The 14,550-nt window shown below is 38.6% G+C and overlaps 1 protein-coding gene and 1 long non-coding RNA gene across 12 annotated transcripts in view; both read right to left on the bottom strand.

The window, feature by feature from the left end:
• The window catches only part of AHCYL2 (adenosylhomocysteinase like 2), a 170,522-nt gene that overhangs the window by 10,918 nt on the left and 145,054 nt on the right, over nt 1-14,550 (bottom strand). For all 11 annotated transcript variants that reach the window (XM_045495596.1, XM_045495597.1, XM_045495598.1 and 8 more), the window contains 5 exons: nt 13,221-13,337; nt 10,004-10,067; nt 9,432-9,520; nt 6,482-6,552; nt 2,850-2,944 (listed from right to left, as the gene is read on the bottom strand). In XM_045495596.1, coding sequence (XP_045351552.1) covers nt 2,850-2,944; nt 6,482-6,552; nt 9,432-9,520; nt 10,004-10,067; nt 13,221-13,337 — 436 coding nt within the window. The remainder of the gene's footprint in view (nt 1-2,849; nt 2,945-6,481; nt 6,553-9,431; nt 9,521-10,003; nt 10,068-13,220; nt 13,338-14,550) is intronic.
• On the bottom strand, nt 2,074-2,843 carry LOC123606849. The gene is made up of 2 exons (XR_006716523.1): nt 2,609-2,843; nt 2,074-2,484 (listed from the first exon to the last, which is right to left on the bottom strand). It is a non-coding gene; the product is annotated as an uncharacterized LOC123606849 (long non-coding RNA).

Here is a 14,550-nt window from a genome sequence, read left to right as displayed (position 1 = left end):
ACTGCCCTCCTTCAGCTGCCTCTTATTCTCATCCTTTGCCTATCCTGTTCCTGCCATGATGGCCTTTTTCCTGTTCCCCAAACATAAAGCACGTTTCTAACTCAGCATCTTTTTACTCACCATTCTCTCTGAATAGAATGTTCAGATACCTTGTTCCTTCCATTCATTCAGGTTTTTGTTCAAATGTTATCTCCTCAAAGAGACCTTCCTTGATCACCTTAACTAAAATAGCATCCTCAATGGCCTCACTTTGCTGTTTTTCTTCCATACGAGGCACTAACTGACAAAACTATCTGTTGATTGTCTGTATCCCACACTAGAATATAAGTACCACGAGAGCAGGAATATTGTTCACTGTTTCTTCAGCCAGTAAATACTCAACACAGAGCAGAGAAATTATTCAATTCATATTATTCAATACAAATTAAATTGTGAATGAACATTTTGATTTCAATTAGATGAGTTTGCCATTTCCTTAAATTTCATTTTATACGCCCAGGACACTACCATCAAAGGTTGAGTAATTTAACTTTTCCAAAGTCCTTCTGAGCCTGTCCCTTTCTGGACCATTTAGTTTAGTCATATACCTTCTGCTAAGAAGAGCACAAAGAGAATTGAGGCATGGCCCTTGGCTAGTGTCAGTGCCAGATATTAGAGGCTACCTAGCAATACATACAAAACTAGGTCCAGTATCAACACAGCAGCCAGGGTGAGCCTTTTTTAAAAGTCAGATTATTACAAATCCTATAATGGCACCCTATTTCTCTCAGAATATAATCAGGAGTTCTTACAATGGCCTGTGAGGCTCTGTAAGATCCGGCCCCTTCTTTCTGACCTCATCTACTTTTCCCTGCCCCCTGCTCATTTATCTCAACCACATTGGCCTCATTGTTGATCCTCAAACAGACTAGGCATATTCCTGCCTCAGGGCGTTTGCTCTGGCTGTTCTTAAAATGTTCTTCACCTAAAAGTCCACCTTGCTAACTCCTTCAAGTCTGCTCAAACATCACCTTTTTAATGAGGGTTATACCTTGATCCCACTCTTTAAAATTACAACCTGGCACTCCTGATTCCTCTTACTATACTCCACTTTTTCTTTTTTCCATGTGCTTTTGTCTTCTAACATACTACATGAACTGTGTTTATTGTCTTTTTTATCCTTTAAAATGTAATAAGCTCTCTGAGGGCAAGAATCTTTGCCTGTTTTGTTCACTGACTCCAAGCATCTAGAATAGCACCTGGCATATAGCAATCACACAATAAATATTTATGACTGAAGGTAGAGTTTCTTGGCGTTTATCCTGCAAGATTACTTATGTCTGGATTGCCTTTAGAAGAGGGATTACCATCACAATTTGAAGTTAACCTAGAAATCATGAGGAGGTAATACTACATACAATGTACAGGAAAACAAAACAAAATAAAACAAAAACTGGACTAGAATAAAAAAAACCTGAATTTTGGGCTCCAATTTAATTTTTGAATCAATGTATATGACAACAATGGACTTAAGTTCTTAGTGTCCCAAATGAAAATCAGGGATTAGAATAATGCCTTGTGGGATTGTCAAGAGGATGAAATAAGATTAAGTAAAAATGTAAAAATTATATGATTGCATTTGGAATTGTTTTTATTTAAGCACTTGAGTGTTTAGGAGAGAAAATTCCTTCCCCCTTCCCTTACTCAGAAGATTTCTTTTTAGAGTTCAGAGCATGACTACTTCCCTTAAGCCTTTTCCCATCTGGGGGCTCTATAAGCAGGTTAATCCAGAAAAGGACAATCATGTGCTAGACAGTTTTAGAAATATTAATATCTTTAACTATTTAGTAAAAGGGAGTATGGCATATAAGTGAAACTTAACAAAAGAAAAAAACCCATTCAATATTTAAATTTCAATATTGAAAAAAGAAATGACTCTTTTGGGGCACCTGGGTGGCTCAGTCGGTTAAGCGTCCGACTTCAGCTCAGGTCATAATCTCACGGTTTGTGGGTTTGAGCCCCGCATCGGGCTCCGTACTGACAGCTCGGGTCAGTGTCTTCCCTCTCTCTGCCCCTCTCCTGCTCATGCTCTGTCTCTCTCTGTCTCTCAATAATAAATAAACGTTAAAAAAAAAAAAAGAAAAAAAGAAATGACTCTTTATGAGCAAAATATTATGATGATAAAACAGAGTAATGGAGCCATGCCACTCAGAAACCTTAAGGGCAGAAATAGGCTTCAGTATTTCCAGCTATTTTTAATAACAGAAGAATAGAGCACAAGTTAAAAAGAGAAATCATTTAAAATAGATATTATCCAACAGGCTCTCAATATATCAACTGATCCTTACCTGGCAATGCTGGAGCTCAATCAGAGCAGCCCTCAGGGGAGATGAAAGCATGCTTTGCTTGAGCCATTTACCCAGAGAGAAATACAGTTGTGCCAGAAAAATGCCATAAAAATTTAAAACCAGAGTGAAAGTCACACTGAGAGATACTTTGGTAAGTCTGAAAAGAAATAAATAACACTTCTATTAACTATTACTTGGGCAACTTAGTAGGACCAAGTGTTATGTTGGATTGGATAATTTGAGGGTGAATATAATCAAATTAGAGAACCAAAATGGCTTACAGTGTAAGTAGGTATCAAGCTGGGGTGGAAGAAAATAATCATTCGAAATGATTGAGATGAAGCAGCTTTATAGTATCCACAAGCATAGGTCACAGGGCTAGTAAGTGAACAGACTGTGGACAGCTCTGCTAGGACAGTCATGTTTAGGATGGCTGGTGACTCTTCCCTTTCTTCTTCCTGTTTATGTTTCTTGGGAAGGAGAGGAAAAAAAAGGGCTCAATAATGAGTTACTTAATCTTACCACATCAATCTCTGTGTTGGAATGTCCCATGTTACAAACGATGCAGCTATTCTTCATACGGTCCAAGTGCTCTCTGGTTACCACATTCTTGTTACCTTAAAAACAGAAGAGAGATCCACACGAAAAGAAATAAAGTTGGACCCCTACCTCACACCATATGTGAAATTTCACCTGACCAAACACAACAGCTAAAACTATAAAACTCTTAGCAGGGAGCGCCTGGGTGGCTCAGTTGATTAAGCGTCTGACTCTTGATTTCATCTCAGGTCATGATCTCACAGTTTGTGAGATTGGGCCCCACATCAGGCTCTGCACCAATAGCACGGAGCTTGCCTGGGATTCTCTATCTCCCTCCCTGCCCTCCCCTGCTGATACATGCGCGTGAGCTCTCTCCTCTCTCTCTCAAAATAAATACATAAACATTAAAAAAAACTCTTAGCAGAACATAAGAATACATCTTTGTGAACTTGGGTTAGGCAATGGTTTTCCTAGCTATAACCCCTAAAGCAGAGGCAACCAAAGAAAAAATAAACTTGTGCTGCAAACAACCCCACCAAGAAAATGAAAAGACAACCCATATATTGGGATATTTATTTACAAACAAATAAATGGAACAAAATATTTACAAATCATATAACTGATAAGAGATTTGTATCCAAAATTTATAAAGAACCCTTACAACTCCTTACTTAAAAGACAAATAACCCAATTTAAAAATGAGCAAAGGGAGGTGCCTGGGTGGCTCAGTCAGTTAAGTGTCCAACTGCTGATTTCTGCTCAGGTCATGATCTCACAGTGTGTGAGTTCAAGCCCTGCACTGGGCTCTGTGCTGACAGTGTGGAGCTTGCTTGGGATTTCTCTCTCCTCTCTCTGTCCCTCCCTGGCATGCTTTCTCTCTCTCTCTCAAAAAAAATTAAATAAATAAATAAATAAACATAATTAAAAAAATATTTTTAAATGAGCAAAGGACCGGAGTAGACATTTCTCAAAAGCAGAAGTACAAAATAAGATGTGCTAATGCATACATGAAAAGATGTTCAACATTGGGGCACCTGGGTGGCTCAGTCGGTTAAGTGCCCAACTTTGGCTCAGATCGTGATTTCACAGTTTGTGAGTTTGAGCCCCACATTGGGCTCTGTGCTGACAGCTCAGAGCCTGGAGCCTGCTTCTATGTCTCCCTCTCTCTCTGCCCCTCCCTTGCTCATGCTCTGTCTCTCTCTCAAAAATAAATAAAACATTAAAAAAAAATGTTCAACATTATTAGTCACTAGGGAAATGCAAATCAAAACCACAATGAGGGGCTCCTAGCTGGTTCAGTCAGTGGAGCATGTAACTCTTGATCTTGGGGTTGTGAGTTGGGGCACCATATTGGGAGTAGAGATTACTTGGAAATAAAAATCTTTAAAAACCAAAACCACAGCGAAACACCATTTCACACCCACTAGGATAGCTATAATAAAAACAATAGACAATAATAGCATTGGCAAGGATGTTGAGAAATCGTAACCCCCACACATTCTTGCTGGATTGTAAAATGGTGCTGTCTATTTGGAAAAGCTTGCAATTCCTCAAAATATTAAAAGTAGAGTTATCATACATTCCAGCAATCCCAAGGTATATGTAGGCAGGTATATATATTCATAAGGACGGAAAACATGTTAACAGAAAAACACTATGCACAATGTTCATAATAGCAACATTATTCAAAATAGCTAAAAAGTGAAAACATCCCAAGTGTCCATCAACCAATAAATAAAGTGTGGTATATCCTTAAAATGAAATATAATTCAGCAAGAAAAAGGAAGGAAATATCAACACATATTACCATATGGATGAAACTTTAGAACACTATGCTAAGTGAAAAAAGCCAGTTACAAAAGACCACATACTGTAGGATTCTATGGATATGAAATGTCTAGAATAGTCAAATCTATAGAAACAGGGAAATTAGTGGTTGCTTAGGGCCGGGCAGAGGTAGAGGAAAGAATGAGGACTGACTGCTAATGGTGTGGAGTTTCTTTGTAGGGTGATGAAAAGTTTCTGGAATCAGATATTGTACAATTTCACTAAAAACCACTGAACTGTATACTTTAAAACTGTAAGTTGTATGGTATATGAATTATATCTCAATAAAAAAATTAGATTGTTGTGATGGTTGTATGACCCTGTGAATTTGCTAGAGAATACTGAATTATACACTTTAAATGGATGAAATGTATGATATGGGAATCACATCTCAATAAAGCTATTAAAAAAAGACATGAGGGGATTGCTATGAAGCAAGAACAGTTTCTTATGGTCCCTCTTCTCTGCCCCCATCTCACCCTGAGGGTACAAATATATTTTCATTCTTAAATATTCTGATTTTCCTCCTCTAAAATATAATTAGGGGCGCCTGGGTGGCACAGTCGGTTAAGCGTCCGACTTCAGCCAGGTCACGATCTCGCGGTCCGTGAGTTCAAGCCCCGCATCCGGCTCTGGGCTGATGGCTCAGAGCCTGGAGCCTGTTTCCGATTCTGTGTCTCCCTCTCTCTCTGCCCCTCCCCCGTTCATGCTCTGTCTCTCTCTGTCCCAAAAATAAATAAACGTTGAAAAAAAAAAATAAAATGTAATATAATTACAAATAAAAACCAGTATGCTAGCAGTTTATGGTCCTATGATAAAGAGAAGGTAAGTATCCCAGTCCAAGGAAACTAGCCATTTCTGCATATTCCTCTCTAAAACTCCAATCTACCTCTTTGGGAATTAATACAACTATCTTTCCTACTTTCCCTAACTGAATTTTGTTTTAGGCCTGCTTTAATTATAGAGACTAGAGAGAAATACACATTAGTTTTGAAGGTAAAATAAAAAATCAAATGTACAAATTTAAGATCCGGTTGCCCAAATAAAACTTATCTCTGATCATCTCCTTGGTAGTTGAGGACGGATGGAGATATAGAACAGATAAAAGGGATGGAGAGAAACTTTCTTCCAGGGATGACCTAGATGACCTATACTTTTGGTCAGAGCTCTAAAGAGGTAGGAAGAATGTGAAAGATCGACTCTACAGATAGACACCTGTATCTGGCTTTTATTTCTTTAATTATTATTTTTTATATGTTTATTTGTTTATTTTGAGAGAGAGCAAGTGAGCAGGGGAGGTGCAGAGAGAGAGGGAGAGAAAGAATCCCAAGCAGGCTCCTTGCTGTCAGTGCAGAGCCCAACAAGAGGCTCGATCTCACGATGTGAGATCAAGACCTGAGCTGAAATCAAGAGTTGGACACTTAACTGACTGAGCCACCTAGATGCCCCTGTATCTGGCTTTTGTCTTTTTTATTTTTTAATTTTTTAAAAGGTTTTATTTATTTTTGAGAGAGAGAGAGACACACATTACAAGTGGGGGAGGGGCAGAGAGAGGTAGACACAGAATCGGAAGCAGGCTCCAGGCTCTGAGCTGTCGGCACAGAGCCTGACAGGGGGCTTGAACTGCAAGATCATGACCTGAGCTGAAGTTGGACACTTAACCCCCTCTCCCTGTATCTGGCTTTTAGAGTTTAGTTTTATTCAGAACAGTTTCCAGTCATTTTTCACCTGTTCCATGAAAGCATTCCCAAATGCCAAAATATATATTGTGTATGTCAAAATCATACCTGTACAGGTAATAACAATATCCACTTGTCGGATGACCTCATTTAATTTCACCAGCCGAAATCCATCCATACTGTAAAAATAAAACATGATCAATTAACGTAAAAATAGCAGTTGGGGAGCCTTTTGCCACAGAACTTCAAAAGCTGTTACTAAGTTCCTTTGGTACCCACACTGTCACTTCTTGATACAGTCAGATTATTCTTAGCAGTGAAAAATTCAAACCATCTCCTTTTTTCATACAGGACAAAATAAAGTTTCCTTTGTATCACTTAATTCTTCCTGAAAATAAGGAGCCAGGGGTTACCCTGACTTTCTCCATCTAAATGTCTAGAAAGTACAATTTAGCCACTGAATCTTTGAAACTACTCTCCCCAAGATCATCAACGATCTCCTGGATGCACACCCCCCACCCCCAAATCTTTAGACTCTTATATTACTTAATTTTCTTTGCTACATTAAACATTATTTACCTATTTTTAAAACTATACTCCTTGGAGTCCATGAAACTGTTCTTTCCTGGTTTTCCTTCTACTTTTCTGAATAGCCCTTTTCAATCTTAATCTTTAAATGTTGATACTCTGTAGAGTTCTGCCCTTGACTCTTTTCTCTATTCTTTCAGTATTTGTCTATACCCTTCCCTTGGCTGCAAATGATTCCCCTTGGTGGCTGATCTGCACAAATATACCTTTAGGTTAGATCTTTCTGAAGCTTCAGAGCCATGGATCAAATGACCTACTAGATAGCTTCTCCTGGATGTCCCATAAGAATCTCAAATTTATTGGGTTTGAAAAAACTCATTATCTTTTCTGTACTCTCAAAATCTACTGTCTCTTTTTTTATTTTCTATCTTGATCTACAGCATTACTGTTCAGCCAACTGTATGAGCCAAATAAACTAGAATGTCCTAGCCTACTGCTTCTCCCGAATTGTTGTTTTCCCTTAATTCCTTATAATCTCTTGAATTGGTCCCTTCCTCTCCATATATGCTGGTCTTGCTTATGTTCAGGTCTTATCACTTCTCACCTGGATTCCTATAGTAGCTCCTGGCCTGACCTCATCATCTCTAGGTTTATGTCTCATTTATTTTGCAGAGTAATTTTCCTAAATGCAATTTAGATCATGTCACTTCCTTGCTTAAAATACTTCAGTGAGATTGCCTGTTCTCAGCATAACACCTAAAACTTATGCAGATATATGAGTATATTCACATATGATTCCTACCTCAGATATTACCACTCCTGCAATTTCCATCTCTTAAATATGCCCTGTTCTCTCCTTCCTCAGTGACTATGCTCCTTGTGACATGTTCCTTGTGTCTGGAATTTACTTCCAGACTAAGAAATCACTTACTCAACTTTCAAGACTCAGCTCTCTGAACATCTCTTTCTACCCTGCCTCTTTGTTATTCAGTTAGATATTTCTCTCTTGGCTCCCACAGAAGCACATGCTGTTTACCCCCATCACAGCACTTATTCCATTCACAGTGGTTATTTGCGTGCCTCTAAAAGCAGGGAACTTGCCTCATTCATATATTCATCTTATTCATCCTAAGCACAGAGCACAGTACCTATTATACAGTAAGTGATCAGTTCATGTCTATAAGATAATTTGAATCAGTGTCTCAATCAATATGAAAACATGTTAATGAACCCTGGCTCAGAGAAGGCCGACAACTCTGTCGGGGAAATTTGTGGTTCGTGGCTAGGATGTGTGAGGAGTAGAAAGAGAGGGGAAAATGGGTATAACAAAATCTTTATGCCATGCCTTATTCTATCCTGGGTGCCTTCCTCTGGAGGATTAATGGTAAAGATTGGGTGGGTTATGGAGGCTACAGACAATGGAGCTCTGCAGTAGTTTTCAGGGACAGTAGTATTTTCGTCCTGATGAGGACGGCAAGAGACCATTTTAATAATATCTACTATTTAGCAAGCATTTATTATGTGACAGCAGCTCAACACTCTATGGAATTATATATTTATTATATAATGTATAATCATATGTAATAATTATATAATTGTTTTACTGGACTTTCGCAACTCTTTGAGGTAGGTATCATTAGCCACATTTTATGGATGAGACAAGAGCAATTTTTTAACCTTAGATTTTGCAATAATTTCAAACTTAAGAATTACAAGAATAGTACAAACTCCTATACTCCCTTCACTCAGAGACAGCAGATTTTATTTGGATTTGTCTGATGTTTCCTCCTGATGAGATTCAGGTTATACATTTAGGGGAAGGATATCACACAAGTGTTCTTTTCAGGACATAGTAAGTGTTCAACTTATTTCTTTTTTGATCACCCTTTTTTTCAAAGGAAGAAGAGTTGGGGTGCCTGTCTGGCTCAGTTGGTGGAGCATGCAACTCTTGCTCTGGGGTCATGAGTTCAAGTCCCATGCTGGGCGTAGAGTTTACTTAAAAAAAAAAAAAAAAAGGAGACGGAGGCGCCTGGGTGGCTCAGTAGATTAAGGGTCCAACATCAGCTCAGGTCATGATCCCGTGGTTCATGGCTTCAGGTCCCACATCGGGCTCTGTGCTGACAATCCAGGGCATGGAGCTCAGATTCTGGGTCTCCCTCTCTCTCTGCCCCTCCCCACCATTCTTGTTTTCTCTCTCTCTCTCTCAAAAATAAAATAAACATTTTAAAAAAGGGAGAAGAATTGTACATGGGTAAAGGAAGGAACTACTTGTTCTCTGGCTCAAGGCATCCCCTTATTATTTCCACAGGAATTCTAAATTTTAGCTTCTCTTATAGTCTCTGCTGTCTCAGAGCAGAGCTCCTTGATCTTTGAAAGAGAGGAGCTCACATTTAACTGCAGCATCTCTCAGGATCTGGGCCCCTCTAAGATAAAATATGGCATTAACCAGGCGATTCTTTGGTGACAGTCACAAGATCCCACATCAGATGGTGGCACAGAGAAAAAAGCAAGTTTCCTTTTGCATGCTTACCAGGCTTGAAGAGCACAGATGGGGTCAATCTCAGTTACATACACAATAGAGCCCATGGCTTTTAGAGCAGCACAGCACCCCTTCCCCACCTGAAGAGGGGAGAAAGGACACATAATAAGGAAAGTCAGTGAGAAAACAACATCTTGAAGCTTCTGGTAAACTGTACCTCATTTTCCACCCCCAGAAGGAATTTCACTGAATAGATTCATGTTTGAGGAAAAAATAAGAAAAAACAAACAAATGAATGCAGTTCATAAACAAACTCCTAGCCCCTGTTTAGCACATGCATGTACATAAGAACACCCACACTCACGATTTATAATCAAAACACAAGCTAAGAGAACATCACAAACAGTGCGCTGGAATAAATCAGAAAATCAACTTAAGAAAAATGGCAAAAATGCAAAGGGAAAAAGAACGATTGTACTTTGACCAGAGGGCCTCTAAAGTTACATTTTTCCCATCTAGAGTGGTGAGTGAATGGATGTTTCTCACATCCATTAAATGAAAGTCTAGTATATTTCACCAAAATAACATTTTATACATCCAATAAGTGAAAGGTTAAGCTTTACCTCTCCATAGCCACAGACAACCACCTGCTTTCCACCAAACATCATGTCTGTTGTCCTTTTAAGTCTGGGGGAAGAAAAACCATTAAATCAGAAGAATCTCTCATTTCTCCTTTGAGATTAGATAGGGTCCCTCTGTTTTCATGTTTGTTTGTTCCATTTTGAAAGAAAGCCTGGTTTCTGTACTATCTAATGATTAAAAAGAAAGGTGGATAAAACAGGTACTCTCTTACTCCATGCTATCTGATCCATCTATATGTGAGGTGTTTTTTTTTTTTTCCTCTTGTTTTGGGAGTGGTGCAGAAAGGAGGAAACTATAGATTACAAAGTAACTTTTAAACAAAAAGCAATATACATTTATTATATAATTTTTGGAAATAAAAGAAGAAAATAAAAATAACATTTTTTATTTAGGAGACAAAGTTCTAGCTTAATGGAAACATTATTCTAACTTATTGAACATAAGAGATAACACTGATAAACGAGTGCTACATTTAGTAGCATCAGAATGGCCATGGGGCACCTGGGCGGCTCAGTCAGTTGAGCATCCAACTCTTGATTTCGGCTCAGGTCAAGATCCCAGGTTGTGAGATTAAGCCCCTCGTCAGGTTCCACATTGAGCATGGAGCCTGCTTCAGATTCTCTCTCTGCCCCTCCCCCGCCCATTCATTTTCTCTCTCTCTCTCTCTCTCTCTCTCTCTGCCTCTCTCTCTGTCTCTCTCAAAATAAATAAATAAACTTAAAAAAAAAAAAAAGAATGGCCAATAGGTCCCTCATTAATTCAACACAGAAGGTAATCAGCAACTAGATGGCGAAGAGCTTTGAACACACCAATACCAACTACATGAGATAGTTTTCTGGGGCTGCTTCTTTGTCAAACATGTTCTACTTCTTTGTCTCTGATTCTCCATGAAGCCTAGAATAGTGTCCGTATTGGTTTTAGAGCCTCTTGGAAGAACTTGTAGGAGCAGTTTCTGGTTTCTCTTTAGATTCAGCTGGTCTCCTTTCTCTAGGAATCCCTCACTAGGCAGAAGAAAGTTTTCAACTAAAACCAGACTATTCTGAGATAGTTCCTACAAATATTTGTGACTCTTTCTATTCACTTATCGGTTTTCCTTTCCGGTAGACAACAGTCCATAAATGCCCTAAAGGCAGAGTAGGAATTCTGTCTTTTTAATGATTTGACAACTCCACTCCGTAGGAACTAGTACAACTCCACGAGCCACAGTAAAACTCAATAAATATAAAATATTATTCAGCCATAAAGAAGAATGCAATCTTACCATTTTCAACAATACCAATGGAGCTAAAGGGTATAGTGCTAAGTGAAATAAGTCAGTCAGGAAAAGACAAATACCATATGATTTCACTTATATGTAGAATTTAAGAAACAAAACAAATGAGCAAAGGAAAAGAGAGAAGCCAAAACCAGACTTTACTTTGTTTTTTTAAAGAAACAGACTCAACTATAGAGAAGAAGCTGATGGCTACCAGAGGAGAGGTGGGTGGGAAGACAGGTGAAATAGGTGATGGGGATTAAGGACTGCACTTACTGCTGAATCACTATATTATACACCTGAAACTAATATAACAGTGTATGTTCATATTAGCTAGTTAATTAAATTTAAAAAACATCAATTAGGTACAGAGGCAATTCTTGTTTAGTGAAGAGAGTAAGTCTGGCTGGGCTACTACCATAGTCAAAAGTCATGGTTTAGAAGAATGGTCCTGGAATGGCTATCACAGCAAAGAAAACCAACAGATCATATTTATGAGCTTCCTTTGCTTTACTCTCAAGCTTTTGTACCTCTCTTCCCAAAGGAATATCAGGTGCAAAGCTATTCATACAAGCTATTAACACTTGTACGTAGCCAGAACAAGGGACAGTCTATAAACTGATAGATGGATTGATAATTTACTTAAATGTCCAGTCTATGTGATAATACTATTGACTCTATAGAAGTAATAATTACCAAGAAATTGAATTTGCATTGAATATCTCCCCCACCTCTCCCCAAAAAGATCTGAAAGCAAAAAGCTTCCCCTAAGATCGACTGAATCCTAAAACTTAATGTACAGTGTTCTAGAAAGAAGGGCAAGGGAACTAACATTGAACACCAGGTTCATACCTTATCTCCTTTAATCCTCATAATAACTCTATGATGTAGATCTTACTGTCACCATTTTACAGATGAGGGACTAGGCACAGAGAGGTTAAACAACTAGTCCAAGACCTAAATGATAGAGCCAATAATCAAACCAAGCCAATCCTTCTGGTTCTAATGCCGGTGGTGTTGCAAACTGCCTAGGGTCCCGGACTGGTTAGTAATGTGGCCCATTGAGCCTTTCTTAGCTTTTCCATTAACCTACACATGATGGAAACCATTTGGCTTGGCAATATTCTAAACCAACTTAATAGTTTTACATAGGGAATTACTGAGTCTTCTGAACAAGGATGAAGGCATATCTGGACACAAGTGTAGAAACAGAAACTAGGTATCGGAAGAACACAGTACAGTATCTGGAATATATCTAAGTAAATTTTGTCAGATTTGCAGTCCTTATAGATTTGAAAAACTTGAAATGCTTCTGGGATGGACTCTTTGCTCAACACAATTTTTCAGATGGCCAGAGAATTATATGCTAGTTGGGGTTTACATTTTTTTTTAAGTTTGTTTATTTTTGAGAGAGAGAAAGACAGACCATGAGCAGGGAAGGGGCAGAGAGAGAGGGAGACACAGAATCCGAAGCAGGCTCCAGGCTCTGAGCTGTCAGCACAGAGCCTCAGGCAGGACTTAACTCACGAGCCACGAGATCATGACCTGAGCTAAAGTCAGACACTTAACCGCCTCAGCCACCCAGGTGCCCCATGCTAGTTGGAGTTTAAAAACTGGTAATGTGACCTAAAATAGGAACACTAGGAACCTTTTCCCAAATCATCAAAGATACCCAGCTGTTTAGGACTTTAGTTACTGTCTTGCAGGACTGATAGGGTCACAAACTTTGCACCAATAAATAGAGGCCAGTTTGACTTTTTAAGTACAATAGATGTGCTTGTAATGGGGATAGCAATGGTAGATCTGGGTTATAAAATATCAAGTATTATATGGTGATAGATCCAGAGGTGCTACATGAATCATTTCCAGAAATAACCAAAACGAAAACACTGAGAACCTCAATTCAACAACTCAAGTTCATTCCAAAGATAATAAAACATTACCCATCTAGAATGGATTCACGGCAACAGTAGAGGTTGTCAAATTTCTGTTTGGTGACAGAGTCATTGACATTCATGGCTGGAACACACAGCTTCCCGGCCTTAGATAGCTGGTACAGCCTGAGGATGAGGGACATCAAGAAGAACACAAAACCGTGAGATAATGCAATCTACTGCCAGTCTCGTAACAAATTACAGAAATATGTTGATTGGGTAGGCATCAGAGCATGAGACACTAGTTTCATTCCATTAGGTGCACATAGAGAAATAAAGACTACCTTTCTAGAGTCTGTACACAGCTTAGAAATAAAGATCTTAGTCACAAGGCATGTGAGGAAAATCTTTGACCCACCTCTAAATTTCAAGTATTAAAATGTAAAATTTTTAATTGCTTATTGGGGCACGTGGGTGGCTCAGTTGATTAAGCGTCTGACTCTTGATTTTGGCTCAGGTCATGGCTCAGGTCATGATCTTCCGGTTCGTGAGATGGAACCCAGCTTTGGGTTCTGCACTGAGCCTGCTTGGGATTCCCTCTCTCTGCCCTTCCCCTGCTCACGCTTGTACGCGTGCTGTCTCTCAAAATAAGGAAATAAACGTTAAAAAAATATATTGCTTACTTTTACTTCCCCCTTTAAGTTATATAAAGAGTAACTTTAAGTACTGTTTAATCCCACTACTCTATGCAACAATTTTAACTTTCAAATAGTCTCGATTTTATCATCTCAATACAAATATCTACAAATATGTATACCTATATATAAGTTTCATTTTAAGTTGTAGCAACTAAAAATTAGAAACAGGTGTTTATTCAAAATTCATCCCTTTCTAAGAGTCTGAAGGTCTGGTATGTTAAAAAAGATCACAATATATTGAAGCAGAGACCGTCGCTTAATCAGAATTCACTTCCCTAAAACTTTCATTTCATACTTTCAGTTCTTGTTGAGTGAATAACAGTAAATGGAAACGGTTTCAATGTTGCTCAGAAAATTACTGCTCATTTGAGAAACAGAACCCTAAATCCTTGTTCTCTAAGTCAAAATGTAAGCTCTATGAGGACCCAGGTTTTTGTCTATTTTGCCCACTGCTAGATCCCTAGCACAGTTCCTAGAGAAGTTCCTGGCTCGTTGTACAAGTTAAATCAACATCTATGGAAAAAACGAATTCATCTAAAAAGGACAAGCAGTCATTGCATTACAATGACTAGAAAACATGAGGACCACACTTGTTGCCTTACCTGTCCCCCACTCCCAATTTTAGGTTTGTTATTTGCATTGTTAATTAAAAAAACAAGTGTTCAGACTCAGATCTCATCACCTCATAGCAGGTTCCAATT

Source organism: Leopardus geoffroyi, chromosome A2 (genome assembly GCF_018350155.1).
Source record: "Leopardus geoffroyi isolate Oge1 chromosome A2, O.geoffroyi_Oge1_pat1.0, whole genome shotgun sequence".
In the NCBI taxonomy this organism is placed as follows: domain Eukaryota; kingdom Metazoa; phylum Chordata; class Mammalia; order Carnivora; family Felidae; genus Leopardus; species Leopardus geoffroyi.
This window is presented reverse-complemented; position numbering and strand designations above follow the sequence as displayed.